The 21,223-nt window shown below is 46.6% G+C and overlaps 1 protein-coding gene across 2 annotated transcripts; it reads left to right on the top strand.

The window, feature by feature from the left end:
• Positions 1 to 763: 763 nt before the first annotated feature.
• IRF8 (interferon regulatory factor 8) lies at positions 764 to 20,745 on the top strand. Of its 2 annotated transcripts, none has more exons than XM_048816901.2 (9): positions 764 to 902; positions 6,231 to 6,405; positions 9,178 to 9,361; positions 11,396 to 11,484; positions 12,064 to 12,175; positions 12,974 to 13,021; positions 14,998 to 15,384; positions 17,119 to 17,234; positions 19,470 to 20,745. In XM_048816901.2, the coding sequence occupies exons 2-9, from the start codon at positions 6,232 to 6,234 to the stop codon at positions 19,644 to 19,646; spliced, it is 1,287 nt and encodes a 428-aa protein (XP_048672858.1). In that variant the 5' UTR covers positions 764 to 902; position 6,231; the 3' UTR covers positions 19,647 to 20,745. The 2 variants fall into 2 exon arrangements, with proteins under 2 accessions (XP_048672858.1, XP_048672856.1); XM_048816899.2 differs by having other exon boundaries at positions 12,971 to 13,021.
• Positions 20,746 to 21,223: the final 478 nt, after the last annotated feature.

Genomic DNA, 21,223 nt, shown 5'->3' with positions numbered 1-21,223 from the left:
CTGGAATCAGCAAATGTGAGGTGCTGAGTGAGTTAACCGTGCAACTGAGCTGTAATTTAGCGGCAGAGAGAGAGCTGCGCTGGAGAGCCACCCTGCTGCCCGGAGCTCTACAGAGTCACTCTCCCAAGACACAAGGTGTCTGGGACACGCTCCAGGAAATTCCCAGCCACGCTGCAAAGCGGGGGCAGCCTTCCAGCAAAGCTTGAGTTTCGACGAGAAATCCCCTCTTCGAGCTCTGCCCCCCTCACACTGAGCAGAGTTTCAGAAAACGCCCCCAGTCGCTGGCTCCCTGCCTGTCCACCTCATGCAGCCTTTGCAAACGACACCCCCGGGGAACGAAAGCCAGGCTGAGATCCCTGCCAAGCAGCCAGGGATCCTGATGGGAAAGAAGGGAGGTTAGGAGCATGCTCGCTGCGGCCCGGCAGCCCTGCGCTACATGTGGCCGAGAAATGGGCCACGGGCGAGCCCCCGGGGGGATGGAACGTTGACCCGGGCGAGCCCCCGGGGGGATGGAACGTTGACCCGGGCGAGCCCCGGGGGGGATGGAACGTTGACCCAGGAGAGGAGGCTCCAACATCGAGACCCCCTTTGCGCCCCCAGCGCAGCCTGATTTCTCGGAAAAGAAAGGGCTTAGAAGAAAGCGCTCAATTTTGTCCTATTCCCATTGGCCAGCCGGAGGCTTTCCGCCGCTGTCCATTGGCTGCAAGCCCCGGGGGAGGCGGGATACAGCAGACCCTCCCCCTGCTTTTTAATAAATGCGAGGAAGGGGCGGGGGAGTGCCTGCTTTCGCTTACGCTCTCTGGCCTGCGAGCGCTGTGCGCAGAGCGAACCAGCTGCGCGCAGCCGCTGGGCACATCTGGGTGAGCACCGGGGCGCAAGCCGATTCTGCAGACTGCTGACAGGTATTTGCATCTCACCCCTTCCTCCTCCGAGCAGAGCATTCTGCAGCCGGCAGGGTTGTTGATAGGTGGGCCGGGCAGAGCCCAGGTGGTGTTTGCTAAGCCTTGCCTCTTCTTTGTAAAACCATTGACTAACGTTTGCATTTGCAAATGTAACGTGGCCCGCTTTGGCATTGATTTGAGGAGCTTTTTATTTCTTTGCAACCTCAGCTTCCTTTTTGCAGGTGAGATTTGAACTTTGGAGGTGGCACGTTTCTGCCTCACGCCGGCCAGCGCTGGGCTCCCTCCGTCCATGCTAATGCATTTTGACCTAACTTTAAATGAAAGCATGGAGCTCGCTCCAGGCAGGAATCAGAAATGACGCTTAAGAATGTGGAGTGCAGCGCATGTCCCAGGACCCTAATTGATTAAAAACAATTACCTGCTCTGTTGACAAGAAATAAATCAGTGATTCCTCGTTGATGCTATGGAGAGGGATAATTACAGATATTTTCCATTTTTGTTCTCTTTTATATTTAAATAATGTAATCTGGACTGCACCTGGTGAAACACACTCCAACTGGTGTCTGGGAGAGCATTTGCTAGTTTGCAAAGGCAAGGTAAAAGGTTTTGCCCATAGCCAGTATAGTAAGGTACAGGCTGGAGGAAAAGCAACATATGTAAAGATCTCTCTCAACTTGAAACAAGACCCCAACAAAAATGACACCAGCAGTATTACCTCTTGAGCGGTTTCATGAAACAATGGAGAAGCTGGGAGCTTGGAAAGTTTCCCCCCCCCTTCCAAAATTCCAAACTCCCACCTTAGGTCTCTGCTTAAAAAGAAAAGAAAAGTTCATCGGGCACAATACACACAAGCTGTGAGGGTAACTGGTTCTTTGAAAATGCTTTGGAGGGATGTGCAATATCCTGTGATTCTGCCTAGTGATGGGCTCAGTCACTGGCTATAGGTCAAGGTGGTCAGGGACACAGGCCCATGCTCTGGGTGTCCCTAAACCTCTGACTGTCAGAAGCTGGGACTGGATGACTGGGGATGGATCACTTGATAATTGACCCTGTTCTCTTTATTCCCTCTGAAGCATCTGGCACTGGCCTCTGTCGGCAGACAGGATACTGAGCTAGATGGACCATTGGTCTGACCCACTATGGCCAGGCTTATGTTCTTTTGATCCCTATCTTATTGTCTCCTGTTCCCTAAACAGTACAATAAAGTCTTCTTGTTTTAACTGTACTATTATGAATCCCAGCTGAGCACAAAATAGGAATAGGAACTTCTAGGCTAGACACAGCTTATGGGGTCTATTCAGCACACCCTCTAATTAGACAAAACTCTGGCTAACCTTCATAGGAATCTGGACAGAATGAATAGTGAGCAAGCAGTGCGACAGAGCCCTGTTGTTATCTCTTGCCCCCAAATCATATTATTGAATGGAGCTGATCTCTTCTTATTTAAGCAATCGGTATGGTGGCCACTTTTTGGCTTTGGGGTAATAAAGACAGAGTAATATTAAAAGATTGGGCTAAATGTACAAAAGGCAAAGTCATTCCTATGTCATGTGTGCACTCAGTCTTTAACTAGCTCCATTGTCCCTACGTTTTGTAAGGGATCTCCAATCAGCTTGCCACCAGCCCAGTTCTGTTAAACTCCATCTAACTGTTGCATCATATAAACCCAAAATATCAGTCATTCAGGGTTTGCATGCTTTGCATGGTGTGGAAGCCAAGCCAAGGTGTCAGGGAATCTGGACTAACATGAAGGACAGCATTTATGGACAATCAGATGAATTAGAGAAGAGTTGTTACCTTTAACTGAGTATTTCCCTGATGGCATTGGTTAAATTGGACAGTTAACATTAGTTTAATTAGGCCCAAAGTAATTTGGCCTGAGTTCAGCAATGGCCCCAAAATGCACCTTGTCAAGTAAGTGCCATTGGTCCCTATTAAAAAGTTACAAAAGACAATTTGAAGCATTAACAGTTTATTCTCAAATAGAAGAATTTGCCTAAATATCACTGAGTAATTCAGAGACAGAAGAGAAGTGAGTACATACGATCTTTTTGATTGTTTACATGGTTTGTCTTTAATGTTACCGTGGATCCTCTTTCAGAGGAATGAGCCAACAAATCATAATTTAGGTGGTCTTGGACTTTGCCATGGACTTCCTAATGATTAAACTGTTAAGGACCTGCTGCAGAAAAGGAAACGGGAGAGGGGTGAAAAAATGCCATTTCTAAAAGAGGAAGAGACACTGAAAACTAATCAGTTGTTTGAGCCCTTGTGCTGCTATTCAGGCTGCTCCCATCTCTGGTGTGGAGGCCAGGGAGGAAAATGCTGGTGGTAGCATAGGAATCTCTAAATCCTGATCTGCGGCTCCCCTTGGAAAAGAAAATGCGATGCTAATTGGTGTCAGACAGGGATAAAACCACTTTTCAACAACTGGAAGAAATGAGTGGTTGAAATCAGGAAGCAGGGTGGGTGGGGGAAGTTAGACTAAATCTTGGGATTATTCGCTTTACATATTTATTTGCAGCAATGAAGTCCCTGGGGCCTCCCACCACTGGGAGTTGTTGCACAAAGTGACATCATCAAAAAGAACCAGCCAGCCAGTGCAAACCTTGGTTTGGGTGATCCATTCCCTAACCCATCCTTTTAGGTCCTTTGAACATACTTTCTAACACCGGTTGGAATATTGTGATTCCTTAGGTGTGCAGGTCCTTAGCATACAGTTGTAGAATTAGGACCACTCTTCCATTGACCTTGTCATGGCTCTGAATCTATTACCTGAATTTTTGCCTGGTGTCCTGAGTGTGAGGATTTGGCCAATGGAATAATCTGTCACTCAGAGGAACCTCTTGAGCTTGGTCCACAAAACCCAATTGAAATCCATGTTTGCAATGTAGGTTATATATGCATAATGTGTGAACAGATTTTCCCTGGGATAGACCCACACAATCCCCATTGACTTCAGGTATGGGCTACTATGGAACACAATTCTTGTTAAACTTAGTTTGGTATGTGCATATAGGTGCTTTTCAAATTGTGCCTGCTACCAGCATGTCAATGACCTGCTTGCTTAATTGTTTAAAAGAATACTCCTCCCCCCCCATTTTGTTTTCTGTAAAAACACTTTTCTTAATTGTTACCAGCATGTGCAAAAACAGCTTTGGAAATTCAAATAATTTACACACTTATTCTCATGCAACAAAGACACTGATCCTGGAGGACTTGGTCACATGAGTTATCGCATTGAAATCAACGGGGTTTATTGTCTAAGGATTGGGCCCTAAAACATAGCCAAACTGACTTACAGCCAAAATGGAATAAAATTACACTGAGGCAGAGAACTCTGTCTCTTTCAGCATGATGTATATTAAAACTGCTGAGCTATAATGAGAGGCCCAGTGATTAGGGGAAATTCTCCATTTCTAACTATAGTGATGCTGAATGCACTATAATTAGATGATTCTCTGAAATGCTAACTGCATTTTACTTTAGTTCATTTGTATATGTGCTTATGGCTCAGTCCTGCGTTCCTTGCTCAGCCCAAGTACCAGCGAGAGGTAATGGAGTCTGTGTGAGGAGCAAGGGCAGGGATATAGTAAGCCAAGAAATGCTGACCATTAAAGCATATCAACTTACTAAATAGACCTCAATGCAAACTCAATGGATTTCATTCTCCCCTCTCACCAGTGAAGAGCAGGAATAACTCCTCTAACATCTCTGGAGCTTCAGTGGTATAAGTGACAGCAGTATCAGGCCCCGTAGTCCCTAGTTCTGTATGCAATGAACACATCATGTAATTGGTAAGATCTTCAGCTGGTGAAAGTAGACGTCGCTCCATTGAAGTCAGTGGAATTGCATCAACTTACACCAGCTCAGGTTCTGGCCCTCAGTGGAAAAGGCCGAGGGAAGAAATTGTAATAATTCAAGGGAACTGACTAATACAGTGTGGTTTTTTGTTTCTTGTTACTCTGGCTACACTGATTCAAATGAGGCTTCTTTTCAGTAGTGCTCCTGGGAGTTTCAATCTGATAATTGGATAGCTTTCATCATCTCTATTAGCCTGCTATTAGGCAGGCATCCAGCAGTCTGAGGAATTTTTCTCATCAAAAATAACATGGGGAAATAGTCTATAGCACTGAAATGTTGGCAAGACAAATGTTTAGTTAAGGGCTGAGCATCTTTCCAGCTATCGGGGGGATTTCCAGCTGTTGTTCTTGTGACTGGCACCTGAATTACAGAGAAGATGATTTTGTACAATACAAAGCAGTCTTTTGATGGCGTTTGTCAAGATCTGCTGCAACGTGCATATTATGTGAAGAAGCGTTTGGGAGCGGGGACAGAGGAGTTGGGGAGGAAAGCTCTAAGCTTCCTGTACTGCCTGCAATTTTCCAAGAGGGACAGTTCTATGAAAGTGTTGGACACATCTGAGTCACAGAGGCTCTGCCTAAAAATGCTAGTTCTATGGAATATCTGTTTTATTCATTTCTTTGGATCCTCCCCTCCCGACTTTACAAACAGATGCATGTGGGCCCTACAGACTGCATTTCAAGCAACTTTAGACCAGATTCTGCTCTTGGCTATTAAATAGTCTCTCTCCACTGAAACCAGTGGAGTCACTGTATATTTACACCAGTGTAACTGAAAGCAGAATTTGGTTCTTTACATCTAAATTGTGCTCTTTTCCTTATCCATTAGGTATATTATGGCAGCACTTAGGAGCTCTGCCCTGGACCAGGACTCCATTGTGCTAGGCGCTGTACAAACCCAGAACAAAAAGATAGTTCTTGTCCCAAAGAGCCTTGAAACCAAGTTTCAATCCACAGTGTGAATAGTAGGTGGCATGGTCTAGTGGTGAGAGCTGGGGATTTCTTGGTTCTAGTCCTGATACGCACTCCCATTGTGGCCTGGGGCAAATCACTTATCCCCTCTCCGTGCCTCAGTTTCTTTATTTGTAAAATGGGGGTAATAATAGTGAGCTTTGAGATCCTTGAATGGTAGTTACTATATAAGTGCAAATTATTGCTATTAATAGTAATTTATAATGGGCTGTCACAGAGTATTGGGGGCATTTAATAGTTTTGGCCTTGGTTATGTGTACACAATAATTAGGACATTTTGATATCACTGTATATTGTCCGTTAAGTGCTGACCATGTACCAGACGTACACAATGAAGACAGCCCTGGCCCATGGTGTGTCATGTAACAACCCCCCCCCCCAACGGTTGCTGACTCCTGATGTCTGTGTATGGGTCAGCAGAACGCCTTGAAGTGTGGCACTTGATTCCTGTAGGTGGCAGGCATTTAATGGACCCTGCGAATTTCCCTTCCAGGATGTGTGACAGGAACGGTGGGAGGCGGCTCAGGCAGTGGCTGATTGAACAGATCGATAGTGGGATGTACCCGGGCCTGATCTGGGAGAACGAAGAGAAAAGCATGTTCCGCATCCCGTGGAAACATGCCGGGAAACAGGATTACAACCAGGAGGTGGATGCTTCTATATTCAAGGTAGGAGAGATGGTACATTTCTTTTCTTAACATGCTCATGCACCGTGACTTTCTCTTTCATTGCAAACACATTGGGCCCATCCCCTTCCTGCTGAGCAGCCCTGCCCCTGCCCTTGATGCTCTGGTGCTCTAGGCTGCTGGCTGCCTCTGGAGAGTTGCCGAGCGCCCTTGTCTCCCACTGACTGCAGAAAGTGCTCAGCCTGCTCCTATTTTTGGCAATGTAACAGCTTTCCATGCTTGCATGATTTTTTTTTTTTTTTTCCCCCAGTGAGAATTGCCTAGCACTGCAATCCTCCTTTAAATTAAAGTCAATTTGGGCATTAATAATACGTCCCCTACCTCTTCCTAAAGGTGCTGAGCACCCACAGCAGTTGTTGATAGGGCTGGTCTAACATTTTTTGATGGAAAATTGACTTTTGCAAAGATCTGCTTCTGTACAGAGATGAAATGAGCTACAGCTATCTGGGTCCCGACATGACTATGGGAGTAGGCTAAATCTGGCTCAGCCATACCGCCGGAGCCCTGTTGGCTGCATTGAGGCTGCACAGGTGTAAGGTGCAGAGTTTGACCCAGGGAGTTAGCGTCTCCAACTTTTCAGGAGTTTATGGCTCTGAGTTTAAAAGGCTAAGATATTGAATATGGAATATATTGGTGGTACTAACTGGTCTTTGTCTGGTTTTTATTATGCATAGTTGCCATAGACATTTATTTATAAACGGGGCTACAGCCCCCATTCTGCCAACGCTTATTCATATGCACAGCTTTATTCACTGCGAAAGGTCCCATTTATTCCAGTCAAGTCGCTGCGGGATCAGAGCCTAAAGAAGTATTTTTATGGCACACCAAAACTGCTCCAAAGGGATCAAGCCTGCTAAATTAATATGGTTTTCCAAATCACTATGTGCACATTATATTGCGAGACACCATGTTGATAAGCTTTTTCAAATGTCCCTAAATATTAATTTTCAGTAGCCTGTAATAATAAAAATACCTAGCCCTTACATAGATCTTTTTGTCAGTAGATCTCAAAACGCTTTACAAAGGAAGTCAGTATTATTATCCCCATTGCACAGATGCAGAAACCGAGACACGGAGCAGGGAAGTGACTTGTCTAAAGTCACCCAGCAGGCCAGTGGCAAGCAGAGAATAGAAATCAGGTCTCCTGAGTCCCACTTTTGTGCTGTATCAACTGAGCAACGCTGCCTCCCCTGCAATGAAAATCATGCCAGCCTTGAGTGATAGCTTTTTAAAAGCACTTAATACTGTGGATGTGATTTCCAAGAATGAATGCACCATTGTGCATCTGCTATGCAAAAGCAATTTTAAAAAAAACCCAATTATTGCTATTATGCCTGAGCTGAGCACAGTTGTGTTAATTGTAAATGTATTTTTTGGAAATCAGACCTTCCATGGGCAAGAGTATTAAGCACACAGAAGATTGTTTAGACTAGTTTAGAGCTGGGACGCACTAATGAAAAGAAGAGTGTGCAAAGCTTAAGACTCTCCCCACATCTCTCACTCACCTGTCCATCACGATGAGGGTAATTACAAGGCTAATTTTGGACCGTGGCAAATTGTGTAAGTCACAATTTGTGCAAAATTCTGGAAAGAAAAGAATTTCACGTTAGGGATATGGTGACCCTATACAGGCTATTTGCATGCAATAGTCTCCCCTCTCGGCTTTTCAGATTTTGGGACAAGAGGTTTTTTGTTGTGTTTTTTGAAAACTTGATCGAAACCTATTGCAGCTTCCTCTTTGTAAGCTCTGACTTTCCAGTGCACTGATATTGTGGGCCGGATTCTCCCGTGCCCTGTGCCTTGAGTGGTCATTTCCACCTGGGCAAAGTGACTGTAAAACACTATTCCTGGGATGAAATGAATGGAGAACTCTGAATGGGAAGCATTTTGCATGGGTTTAAATGATAACTGCAGAAGCTGCAGTGCCCTGGAGAATCAGGCACTTTGTAAGTCAGTGTGAAGGATAGTACAGTAGTTAGGGCCCTGACCTAAGAGATGAGGCTTCAATTCCCACCTCTGATGTACTTGCTCAGGGTTATCCAAGAAGTGTAACTCTGCCCCTCAGTTTCCCATCAGTGAGAATGGGATAACAGCCCTTCTCTGCCTAACAGCAGTGCTGTAACTGAGAATAAATCCAGTGACGATTATGAGGAGCTCAGACACTGCAGTGACAGTGGCCAGGCAAGTACCTAGGAGAGGTGGTTAGATCTGCGGTGGAAGTCACTAGGAGTTTCCCTGAGTGAGGACATTAGGAAACGGCCTTGAGGAACAAATGTGAGATTTGGCCCTGAAGTTATAAACTGGGCTTCTGATTTTAGCCTTTAACCAATCAGACGACAATGAAATAGGCGTTTAGCCAATAAACACCAAAAATGGTTACTTGGATCTACGGGTTTGTCTACACAGAGCTGCAATACGGACTATGGGGCTGTGGTTTCTAAAGTGCTCTAACGTGCTGTGCATTAATTAGTCTGTGTAGACCCTGCTGGTGCTCACTAAAGACTCCCTAGTGTGCTTGAATATAGTGCTGTTTGAAATGGTACTACATTAAAGCACCACTCGGGAATATTCCCAAGAGATTACTCATTGCTGTATACACAGAGAGAGCCCCAAATCCCCTGGATTTTTTTGGAAAATGCATAAAATTCAAAAATTGCTAAAAATAAACCCTGAAAAATGAAATAAACCCCATAAAACGAAGCTCTAGTTGTAAAGCTGGTTCTTCAGCTCTGTGGCACTTCTCTTTTGTTTTAGGCTTGGGCAGTTTTCAAAGGGAAATTTAAAGAAGGTGACAAAGCCGAGCCAGCCACTTGGAAAACGAGGCTACGCTGTGCTCTGAACAAGAGCCCGGACTTCGAGGAGGTGACTGACAGGTCCCAGCTGGACATCTCGGAGCCTTACAAAGTGTACAGGATTGTCCCAGAGGAAGAGCAGAAATGTAAGTGTCCTGATAAACTAAGTGACTTGTTCCATAGCCACCTGCCTCCTGAGCATTGAACATCTGAGGGATTTATAGGAGAAGAGAGATTGTGTCTGGTTATTAAAGCAAAGGGAAAAACAGAAGTGGACTTATGCCAGTTCTGACATGCATTCAGATACCGAGCTGCATTTCCCGGGCCATATTCCACCTTCACTTGTGCCAGTGTGAATCTAGGTGATTCCACTGGGTCAGGTTGTACCCCCTAGATCATTGCCCAGGGAGCTGCCTTGGTCATGGAATGGGTGGGGAAGGGGGGAGTCAGCACTGTCCCACTCTTCCCTAGAGCTGTGGGGCAGGGATCCATGGCTGAGGAGGGGCAGGCAGAGGGCAGATATGGGAGATCAAGGGGTTGGGGAAGGAGAGGCCAGCGGGTCATGCATCCTTTCTTCCTCAAAGCCACCTGGGGAAAATTAATGTAGCTGTAAACTGCCTTCACTTTACTGTAGCCACATGGACTGTGGAACCTTTTCAGGGAGGATTCTGGGGTGCCTTTTAGCAAGGAAAGGCCTGGCAGGCGAGGGACAAGGGCCCCAAGGCCACTTCAGATGCACAGGACCTGCATGTGGAGAGCCACTGGAAGCCCATGCCATCAAGATCTTGTCTCTTCTTCCTGGCGGGAGGAGAGCAAACACTCCTCAGCCCCCGCTGGAAGGATCTGGGGAAAACTCCATGTGGAAAGTTTGGAATTCACCCTCCTCCCCAGGGCCTCATCCCACAGCTGTTTGAGTATGAGAGGCTATTCCCGCCAAGTAAAAAACCAAACAACAGAGCGTGCTGTCTGACATTAGCTGACAATACTCCATGGCAGTCTGGCTCAGAAGGTCTGATCCTGTTCCCACTTACACCAGTATAAACACAGAGTGACTCCACTAAAGTCAATGGAGTCCTTCCGGGGTAAGTCTGGGCTGAGATCAGAATCAGTCCTGAAGTCTGTCCTGGTGAAGGTTTTAGTTGTGGTTTTGGCCTTACATTCAGTCCTGTTGCCCCCTTCTAACCTAAAGGTACAGCTGCTTTAATCTGTACAGATGCTGAGGAAATAGAATAACTCCCTCGCATTGCCCAACAGTAAAAGCGGCGATTATAGTAACAGGGGTTCAGCAGAGAACATTTGTTGCTGTGATGTCCGGTCTGGTGGTAGCTGTGCTAAGTTTATTTTTATTTGTGGTTTTGTTTGTGCTTTTCTTTTTTTTAAGCATGCAAAATCTGGTTGTCAGGAAGTCTACCTTTAGCATTTTGGTCTCTGTAAACTTCATTCACGCAGAAGGTTTTATATTTCTGTTCACTTGTTACAAGCATTATGCAAATGGCATCCATTTCCCCCCAACAATGCAGAGCTGTGCTTTGGCAGGGAAGAAAATTTGCCAGTGAAGGTTAAATTGTTCCCAGCTGCAGCAGAACTGTGGCTGTTTTCTGGATTTAATCTTATTCACACCCATGCAATCCGTTGGGCTCAATCTTGCAGTCCTTGCTCTGGAAAAACTACCATTGATTTCAATGGGAATGGAAAGGACTACAGCTGCAGGGCCAATGGGGTTGCACAGTTGTAAAGTGACAGGTTGGCTCTAAAGTGGTACATTGTCAAGTGAATTCCCCATACATGGCAGTGAGAGGTAAGATCCCATGAAGGATTCTAGGTTTCTTTATTTTAACAATGGTAAACATGTCCCAACTTGATGATCACTTTAGATAAGCTATTACCAGCAGGACAGTGGGGTGGGAGGGGGTATTGTTTCATGGTCTCTGTGTGTATATAATGTCTACTGCAGTTTCCATGGTATGCATCAGATGAAGTGAGCTGTAGCTCACGAAAGCTCATGCTCAAATAAATTGGTTAGTTTCTAAGGTGCCACAAGTACTCCTTTTCTTTATGTCCCTAAAGCAAGTCACCCTCATCCCATGGCCTTCTCTTGCATGTTTTATGGTCTGGTTCCTTGTTAGATCGCTGCACATGGTGTGATGCGTTGAGCATTGAATTCTTGTATTTCTTTCCAGGCAAAGCAGGTGTTGCTAATGGAGGGAGCTTGAATGAAGCCACTGAGATGGACTGCAGTCCTTCTGCGATAGATGACCTAATAAAAGAGGTAACTAACTGCTATAGAGAAGTGATCTCTCTTTGGTTGGAAGGGCTAGATGGTAAAGTTTCTCCATGAAATTGTGTATTGCATTTTTCTAATGATAAAACCATACCACCGCGGGACCTAGATTTTGATATCACTGGGGCAAGAAGAACAAATCTGCATGTTTTACAGATATGTTCGTTACATTCATTCATGTAACACAGTGCACAGTTTGCTTGTCATATCAATGCATCTCACGTTTGCATACAGCTCCATAAGAGTTTCACCAGCGGGTCAGACTTTTGCAGCTCTTGTCTCCCTTCATTGTGATGCAAAATTGTTGGGGTAAATTCTGCTCTCAGCGTCCCTATGAAATCCAAGGCCCCCTCCTCCTAACCAGTCACAAAGCCGAAGAGTTCACCTATGTCACAGTATCCCTGCTGCCCTACTATGTTTGTTTTTACTATTCCTGTTCAGGGGCCAGTGAGCAATTTAGATAATGGCTTGTTTCCATACCATATTGATTGATTGCTTGAAACTGCAAAACTGCTTAATCTCGGTTTTGTTGCCTGGATGATGTAATGGCTTTTCTGTCTTCCTCAGTCCCCTGGTGTAGACGATTACCTTGGTATAATAAAGAGAAGCCCTTCCCCACCTCAGGAGAATTGTAGAAACCCTCCAATACCAGACTGGTGGATGCAGCAACCTAGCCCTGGTAAGACACCAACAACGTATCCAGGATTTATAGAACAGAGTGTCTAGTTTGATTGGGTAATCCCTCAAGGACACAACCAGGATAGCAAAGACTAATTTTGGTGATCTCTGAATAGCTGCCTCTATGTTTGATGCTTGTGGAGGATTTTTTTGTTTGAGGAACAAGTTTATAAAGAATGCCTAAAATATCATCATACCTCGAATTTAAATCTTGCTGTAAGTACAGGAAAAATTATCTTTGCAATGGCACATGTCATGACTGTCAATGTTTTGTAGTTGCTCAGGGGGTTACGTCTGACTCTACATATATTCAGAAGCCCCAGATCTAAAATATAAGGTTCGTGTCATCATCGCATTGGCAGTGGCTGACCTTAGTTAGATGGTAGTCCTTGCTCTGGCAAAACTCCCATTGATTCCATTGGGAATGGTAAGGACGACAGCTGCAGGCCCAACGGGCTTAAAGCGACAGGTTGGCTCTAAAGTGGTACATTGTCAAGTAAATTCCCCATACATGGCAGCACCGTTCTGGATCCCATGTTGGGAATCTCAGTTCTGTCGCTGCTCATCTGGCTGGGGAAGTGGAACCCCTGATGTGGGCAAGCCTCCTTGCAGGATTTTCTTTTCTCATGAAACCATGGAGGGATCAGGACGATGTCGAGAGGAAGAATTTAGGGGTTGAGAGGAAACAGCACCTGGGTGGAACGAGCGGGTGGCCGGGTCACTGGATTTTACCAGAGATCCAGGTGCTTGTTTCAAAACTTGGCACACAAATATAACTTTATTTCTTTTCCCGCAGCAGCTGTGCCCCTGATGAATGGGTACTCCAGCTATGAACAGCTGCATTCAGGTACCAGAAATCCCATTCCACTGCATGCTTCCTTGCTTAGTTACATGCTGTGCCCTCAGTCAGTATGGTGTAAGCTACCTCTCATGTGACACTCCCAGCTGGTGCCTGGCTTCGCTGCCGTTGTGGCCCTGTTCATGCGCACACAGAGAAAATAATCATCAAAAATGGCAGAGCCACCGAAAATGGCAGCTTAGGGCTCAATTGCTCAGAAACACTCTGACTTCATAAGCCGCTGTTCCATTCTCAAAAAGAAAAGGAGGACTTGTGGTACCTTAGGGACTAACCAATTTATTTGAGCATAAGCTTTCGTGAGCTACAGCTCACTTCATCGGATGCATTCTCAGCACCCAGGCAAAGGCATTAAAGCTTCTAAGCAGTAGCAGAGATTCATGCACCAGGGAGGAGGCCAGATCCTGCCCAATAAGATGATGCCTTTGCACTGCTCCAACAACACGTAAAGTTGACTTAAAGAGCCAGCTGGGGATTCCCTGGGCGTTGGGAAGTCCCCAGGTGGCATGAGGCTACCATAGCCCCGGCTCTGTGCCAGTCCTTCCAGCCCTTCCCGGGTGTTGAAGATATGCCAAAAGCTGGAACGACTGTGGCCAGAGCACTCCATGCTTCGGTGATCTGGCCAGCACAGCAGCCCATAGGTGGCACCTTGAGGCTAGTCTGACTTGTGCTGAGGACCAAACCAGCCCCTGGGTGCCACCAGGATTGGGGAAGAGGAGTGTAAAGGTGACATTAAGCCTCCTTTGCTATCTCTACCAGCCACAGCAAGAACTGGGCTCTTGGTTGCAAATCCGCTGTGCATATTGCTTACCCACGGCAAATCTGCTCTGCATCGGTACAGGCATTTGTTTGGAGACCTAGCAGGTTGTTTAGATAACAAACAGTAGCATGAGTGAAAGGGCAAGTTTCAGCTGAGGTGGCAGATGCACACACAGGGCAATATAGTTAGCTAACAAGGGACCAAGTCTGACAGACACCCTTAAGGACAGAGAGTTTGCTGGTAGAAGGATCCCAAGGCCACAGGGGATGCCCTCCTGCACACCTATGTGGCAGCATAAAATGGCTGTCCTGGTCTCAGACTCCTTTACGTTTGCTTCACTAAAGGCAGGAGCAGCGCAGTCCACTTGGATGAAGGCTGTTCCAGGATGATTGTTCCCTGGATAATGGAATCTGGAGTGGGTGGGGAGTTTCCAAGGGGCAGTTTATAAACCTGTTACTCCCGTGGCTGAGCACTTACCTGAATCCTGCTGTTGGCTTCAATGGGGCTGCTCATGGAGTGAGGAAATATTTAAGGGGAGGAAGGGTGTTCAAATCTGCCCCAGGGCAGCCACTGCTTGAAGTATGCAGCCATCTGCTCCTCCAGTTCCCAGTGAAAAGGTAGAAGGATCCTGGTGCGTGCAATCGGTGCCCACCACGCTGACATGTGTAGTCATGTTTGCAAACTGTTCTGCTGGCATGTTCTACCTAAATCTAACCAAGGGGTAACTGGTCACACTACTTAGGTAAATCTAACTGGTCAGCTGCAGATAGACATGTGGGACTCTGGAGGATTGGGAAGGTAAAAGGTTGTGGGCTAGAGGGCGTGCTGAGTTCAGGAACCCTGTGCCGAAAATCTGTGTCCCCAGTGGAAAGTCTGAGAGGGTCAGGGAGGAAACAACTGGAGTTCTTCCTCACAGGAGTAGTCCCATTAAAGACCACGCTTGCTGAGCGAGGTCTGCTCATGCGTGCCGGGGCTGCAGGAGCGGCCCTTGACTATCCTGCTGATTCTGGCCCCAGAGAGCTGTGATGCTGACTCTTTACATTCCCTGCTGTTGAGCTGGGCACACAGCATTTCAAGGGCTTCAGCGCTTAAGTGGAGCTTTTCTCTCCCGGGCAATGGGATGGTTATTCCTGCAGCACTGGGTGAAGGAGTGGAGGGGGTTAGCTGCGTCCTCTGATTGGCTGTGTGTGGGCATGTCTCCCTGCAGCGCACTCACAGATGGTGATCAGTTTCTATTATGGAGGGAAGCTGGTTGGCCACACTACTACCTCTTACCATGAAGGCTGCCGAATTTCCCTGAGCCACGCGCCCGCCCACTGTGACAAGCTGTATGGCCCGGATAGCCTGGAGCATGTGCAGTTCCCGTCCGCCGACACCATCCCGAATGACCGCCAGAAGCACATCACCAAGAAGCTCTTCGGGCACCTGGAACGGGGGGTGCTGCTGCACAGCAACAAGCAGGGTATCTTCATCAAGAGGCTGTGCCAGGGGAGAGTCTTCTGGAGCGGAAACAACGTGCTGTACAAGGACAGGCCCAACAAGCTGGACCGGGATGAGGTGGTCAAAATATTCGACACCAACCAGTTTGTCCGAGGTTTGTGGAACATTCCCACCTCTCTTGATCCACCCTCTTCATTACATCTGACTTTTCTGCCCCCCTTATTGTCCTCTGGGCACTGACATGGATAGAGCCATGTTGCTTTAGGATGGTGTCTACATCCTCCTGTACTGATAGGGGTCAGATCCTCAGCTGGTGTAAATCGGCTCCAGTGAAGGGCCGTTGTTTTGAAGGCACTTACGATGGGAACAGGAGATCATTTGTCTTGAGTTATTTGCAATCTTTAGCATATTTATCCTCCACGCACCCATGTAAGGTGGGGCAGCAGGGAACGGAACCACAAAGAAGCTAAGTGACTCGCCCAAGGTCACACAAGAAATCTGTGGCAGATCAGGGAATTCCACCCAGGTTTCTTAAGTCTCATAGTAGTGGCCTAACCAGTGGACCATCCTTTCTGTGTTTGAAGTCAAAGAAGCTATGCTGATTTATGCCAGCTCAGGATCTGGCCCAGAATGTGTAGAGTTCAGCCCCAAAGTGCTCACATAGTCTATATGTCCTTGCCAACACTTATAGAAATAAACACAGCAATATCCCTTCCACCAAACGCTGTGGCTTCTCTCTTGGGAGCTGTGGCGTTTGGAGATGTATAAAAACCCCACTGCAGTGTTTTATATCAAGTGAGGGCACAATTGATAGGTTATAAAAAAATCTAAAGATTACAAAATAACATTCCTAAAGGCACTGTGTGTGATCCTGAATCTGTGTTAATACATATTAATGCAGGACCCAGTTCTTTCTCCTCAGGTACAAGGAATGTCTGTGGACTTCCCTGAGGTGGGAAGATAGGACCTTTAGTCGTTCCTCCTTTCTTAGACCTCCCCTGAAAGCACTAGATCAGCAATTCTCAACCAGGGGTCCAGGGCCCCCTGGGGGCCACAAAGAGGGGGTCCGCCAGGCACGGCTGGCATTAGGCTCCATGGGGCCCAGGGTAGAAAGCGCACGCTGAGCCCGGGCCCTGCCAAGTGGAGATGAAGCCAAAGCCTGAGCAACTTAGCTTTCCAGGGCACCCTGTGGTGTGGGGTCCTGGGCAGTTGTCCCGCTTGCTACCCCTGAAGGCCAGCCCGGGCTTTTATATACAGAAAACCAGTTGTGGCACGAGTGGGCGGTGGAGTTTTTATAGCATGTTGGGCGGGGGAGGGGGAGGGCTCAGAAAGAAGAAGGTTGAGCACCTCTGCTCTACATCAAATCAGTCTTCTCCCCAGAGCGGGGAGAAGTTGCTGCTCCATCAGTCTCCTGAGGGGGTCGCTACAGGGGGATGGGATGTGCTCGTTGCCAGACTCCGAGAGGCAGCGGCTCTGCACCCAGGGGCTTGACTCGTCTCAGTCTAAATGGCTGCAGAAGCAGGACAGCCGGTGCACTGGAGTGGCCAGGCACCGCGGCTGTTGAATCCGAGATTAATTCAGCCTGCATCTCAGCACAGTGTCGCTTCTACAGCTCTTTAGCAAGGGTTTCCTGCATTGGGATTTTTAATCCCCGCACCCTCTGGTTTTCTCTCTCGATAAAAGCTAAATACCTTTTGCTGAGTGTGCATGCAGTGCTCCCGGCACGTGTGTATGTGTGTGGGGTTTCTATACGACACTTGCTGCCGAGGTGTGCATACCCAGTTCTCCCGGCAGGTGAATAACCCACCTGCTGCAGCTGCGTGTGCTTGTGTCTCACCGAAGTTGGTTGGTTTCCATCCTTTCCGACCATCTGTTTCTCTGCTTTTAGAGCTGCAACAGTTCTACAGCAACCAAGGCCGTTTCCCTGAGAGCAGAGTCTTGCTGTGCTTCGGCGAAGAGTTTCCAGACACGGTCCCTTTACGCTGTAAATTAATCCTTGTGCAGGTAAGGCACATTCATGAGAAACAGCCATTGCTTGAGCTTCCCCTTCGTTCTCCTACAACTCAGAAATGTATCCCCAAGACTATCTGGTTTCTGTCTCTTAACATTCAGAGCCAGATGTTTCCAACCTCAGAAGCATAGGGCTGCATGCAATTTGCGTACCTAACTTCAGGGCTGGATTAACACGGGGGCTTTAGAGGCTGCAGCCCCGGGCTAAGGGGGACCCCAGTGCAGTAGGGCTCAGGCAGGCTGCCTGCATGCCATGGCCCTACGCCACTCCCAGAAGCGACTGGCTGCTGGCACGTCTCTGCGCGCCCCTGGTGGGGGGTAGAGGCAGCTCTGCATACTGTCCCCGTCCCCAGCACTGTCTCCACAGCTCCCATTGGTCAGGAACCAGCCAATGGGAGCTGCGGGGGCAGCGCTTGTGGGCATGGGCAGCGCACAGAGACATGTCCCCCTCCCCCCAGGGGCACGGAGAGACGTGCCAGCAGCTGGCCACTTCCGGAGCGGCGTGGGGCCAGGGCACACAAGCAGCCTGCCTGAGCCCTGCTGCACTGCCAGCCGGGAGCTGCCCTTGGTAAACGCTTCCCAGCCGAAGCCTAAACCTCACACCCCGCTTGCACCCCAACACTCTGCCCCAGCCTGGATCCCCCTCCTGCACCCAAACTCCCTCCCAGAAAGAAACTAATATAACAGCTGTTCTAAGGTAAGAACTAAGCTATTTTGAATTAACTTAACTATATTCTACATGTTTTAAGACTGAAATGTAACTACAGAACAACTTTGTTAATTAAAAGGCAAGTTTAGTATAGCATTAATAGCCTCGATGCCGTAATTGTGATCGTTTTGTTTTCAGTTAGAAAACACACTTGTTTACAGGGGCCCCACAAAATCTAGTAGCTCCAGGCCCACAGGAGAATTAATCCAGCCCTGCCTAACTTGTTTACATATGTGCATCAATTGCATGTATAAAACAGGTATTTGCTTGCACAAATCAGTGTATTTTTTCCCCCTTTCCCTCTCTGTTTTTTCTGTTGTGCTTTGCATAGCCATTTGCTAAATAATTTAACTTTGTACTGTACTCCTCAGCCTGGTGACCTTTTTCTGGCCTCCCACTCCTGCCTTCTAGGCAACTGTAAAATAAATCACTGCAACTGATTGTGTTGTTAGCAGCAGGATTAGGACTTCATGCAGAGAAGGAAGTGTAAGGGGTGAATGAACTTGAGAGTAATGGATAGTTTGCTTGTAAAATCTTACAGTACAAAGAATATGGAAGAAGTGAGTGGGAAAAACTCTGGTGGTAAATTAGAAACAAGTAGGAAGATCAGTGTATTACACCCAGAATGGCTTTGTTCAAAGACTATATAAAAAAAAATTCAAGACCACCAAATCTTTAAGTTAGACATCTTTGCTTTCTTTTGTTGATGACATCCTAATATATTCTCCATGTTATTGATGTGTATTATAGTACAGCCTATAATCTCCAGTCCACATAGGCCACAGAGCAGGCAGGGCCCATCTGGGTCACGGCACGACCAGTTTTTGGCTGGGCCAAACCTAAGCGGTGTTGTGATCCCATGTGCCAGTTTGCAACACCATTTACTCAAATTTGGCCCAGTCATCCGTCTGGCATGATGGAGGGACTGCCAGGCCAAACCCGAGTGGTGCTATGATCCCATGCATCCCTAAGTCAAAATTGGAAGGGGTTGGTGTAGAGGCTTATGGGTCAGGCTGCTGGTGAGGCAGGGCATCTGAGAAGGGAAGAAGAGAGCCAGGTAGGGTGCAGAAAAACTGCACCCTCTCACACTTTTAAATGGCTCTCCGCAACCCCTTCCAATTGAGATTAGAGCCCCATTGTGCTAGGCACTGTGTATATAGAAAGAGACATTCCCTGCCCTGAAGAATTTCCAATTTAACTAGACAAAAGTTAGTGACTTGCCCAAAGCCCCATAGGAACTGAATCCAAGACCAGTTGCCTTAAACACAAGACCATCCTTCCCCTCTTTTCCCAATTTCTCTTTTGAAAGAGGTTTTCCCTACCCATCAACATCTTTCTGTGCAGTTAGACCGTTCTGTTCCTTGTGGCCTGTTGTACGGTATTGACATTATCTCGTATACCCGCACTAGAGTGTTCAGTGAAGTCTGGGCGGTGGTGGTTATGGTGAGTTGGAGGAAGACGTATGTCTTAAGTGTTCTCATCTTATTTAAACATCTTGGTGGTCTTTCCTTCTACTGTAGGTTGAGCAGCTGTGGGTTAGACAGCTGGTGGACGAGGCAGGAAAGGTCTACAGCAGCGGCCCGATGCTTCCGGTTGCTGATGAGACCCAGCATGACCAAATATTCAGGATCTTCCAAGATATCTGCGGGACACACCAAAGACCCCTGTTTAGAGAAAATCAACAGATCACTGTCTAAGTGCTTTTTAAAACAAATAATGGTGGGGTTAATTTAGACCCTGGTTGGTCCCAGCACTGTTTGAATTCCCCTGTGGAAAACATTCTGATTTAGAATCTAGATGCCCATGGCTGTTCTTTGTTGCTGTTTAAAAAACTCAGCAATTAAAATTTTCATTTGTGAGCAAAGGAACTAGACCAGAACGGTGAATTCTGGCTACATTTTATTTATATGGATGGCTTTTATACCATTCTTTGTCTTCATCTAGTGCCAACAGCAAGTGGATGAGGGAAGTTTCTTGAGTGTTATAGGAGAGTGACTAGAAAGATCAGTAATGCTATAACAGCTCTTCTTAATGTCTGTGACCCATCTGGCAGTCAGAACACTTAAGAGCAGACCCTCAGCTCAGTTGTAGTCATTGGAGCTATGATGACACAGCTGCTGAGGATCTGCCACTGCAGTTTCATCCTCTTTTCCGAAAACCTCATTCTGGAAAAAACTGAATCTTGGGAAAGATTTTTAAAAGCTCAGACACAGTGGAATGTCTCCAGGGATCAGGTCGTCCCACTGACTTCCAAACAGTTTGGAATACCATTGATGGTAAAAGACAATGGAAACTTTTTTAGAGCAAATATCCTTTAACTTCCAAAGGACCCGCTCCTGAAGTAATTTCTTGTTTGCCTTTATGACTGAGGGTTTTTTTTGTATATTGAAGTATTTTGCAATTTGGAAATAAATCCCAAAATTATTTGTAAATATTGAATGTAGGAAATGATCATTTTAATTGTCTTAGCCAAAGAGATAGTTTTTATATATGTAAATGCAAAATATGTTTTTTTAAGTTTGTAGTAAAATGTTCATGTTTAGTTGGCTTTCACCTCAAAAATGCATGTGCCCGACATCCAATGTGTGTGCAAGTTGTGTGTGCATGTCCTGACTAACACGCGCTTCTGCAACTAGGGAATGTGAATTTTTAAGAAATGAGGTCGTGTGCCTTACAGTCGAAAGCCCAAAGCCAGTACTGTGTGTGTCTCTCTCTGCTAGGCTAAGTATTTATTTTATGCCGGTTTTTCAATGGTTTTGTAATTTGTATCTTGCAAATAAAGTGCTCTATTTTGTATCTCTTTTTATCTCCATTCTTCTTTAATGTCCTAATGACGGTACCAATGGGAACCAGTTTCTCTTCCCAGGGGCAGTGTGCTGACTATTGCATTCTTTTGGGGTTAATCATGGAGAAGGATTTACTAACCTAGCCTGCCAAGTTTACTATCCTGGCCTGCCAAAGCCCACCGTTCTAAGGAACTGACCCTGTGAGCTGGGCGCTTGCAGCACCCACTGAATTGATTTCGGCCCCACTTTCTCCTCTCAGCCCTAGCGTGTGAGAGGAGAAATCTATTTCCGCTTGCAGTTTCCTAGTCACTAAGGCTATACTTGTTGGCAGGGATTCTAGTTTATGGACCAAACAATTTGAAGTCAGCCTCTGAGTTTTGCCCTTGATTTGTACACGCACATTTGTATTAATGTGCAAAAGTCAATGATTAGTCTTTATTATTTGTGGTACTGTCACGCCCAAGAGCCCTAGCCGTGGCCTTGAACGC

Source organism: Caretta caretta, chromosome 12 (assembly GCF_965140235.1).
Source record: "Caretta caretta isolate rCarCar2 chromosome 12, rCarCar1.hap1, whole genome shotgun sequence".
Lineage (NCBI taxonomy): Eukaryota > Metazoa > Chordata > Testudines > Cheloniidae > Caretta > Caretta caretta.
This window is presented reverse-complemented; position numbering and strand designations above follow the sequence as displayed.

Excerpts from the sequence above, each read along its gene's own strand:
- IRF8 (XM_048816899.2), top strand. The coding sequence starts at position 6,232 with ATGTGTGACAGGAACGGTGGGAGGCGGCTCAGGCAGTGGCTGATTGAA. Across the intron at positions 12,176-12,970 it reads GATGCAGCAACCTAGCCCTG|CAGCTGTGCCCCTGATGAAT; the intron begins GTAAGACACCAA and ends CTTTTCCCGCAG. Across the intron at positions 15,385-17,118 it reads CACCAACCAGTTTGTCCGAG|AGCTGCAACAGTTCTACAGC; the intron begins GTTTGTGGAACA and ends CTCTGCTTTTAG.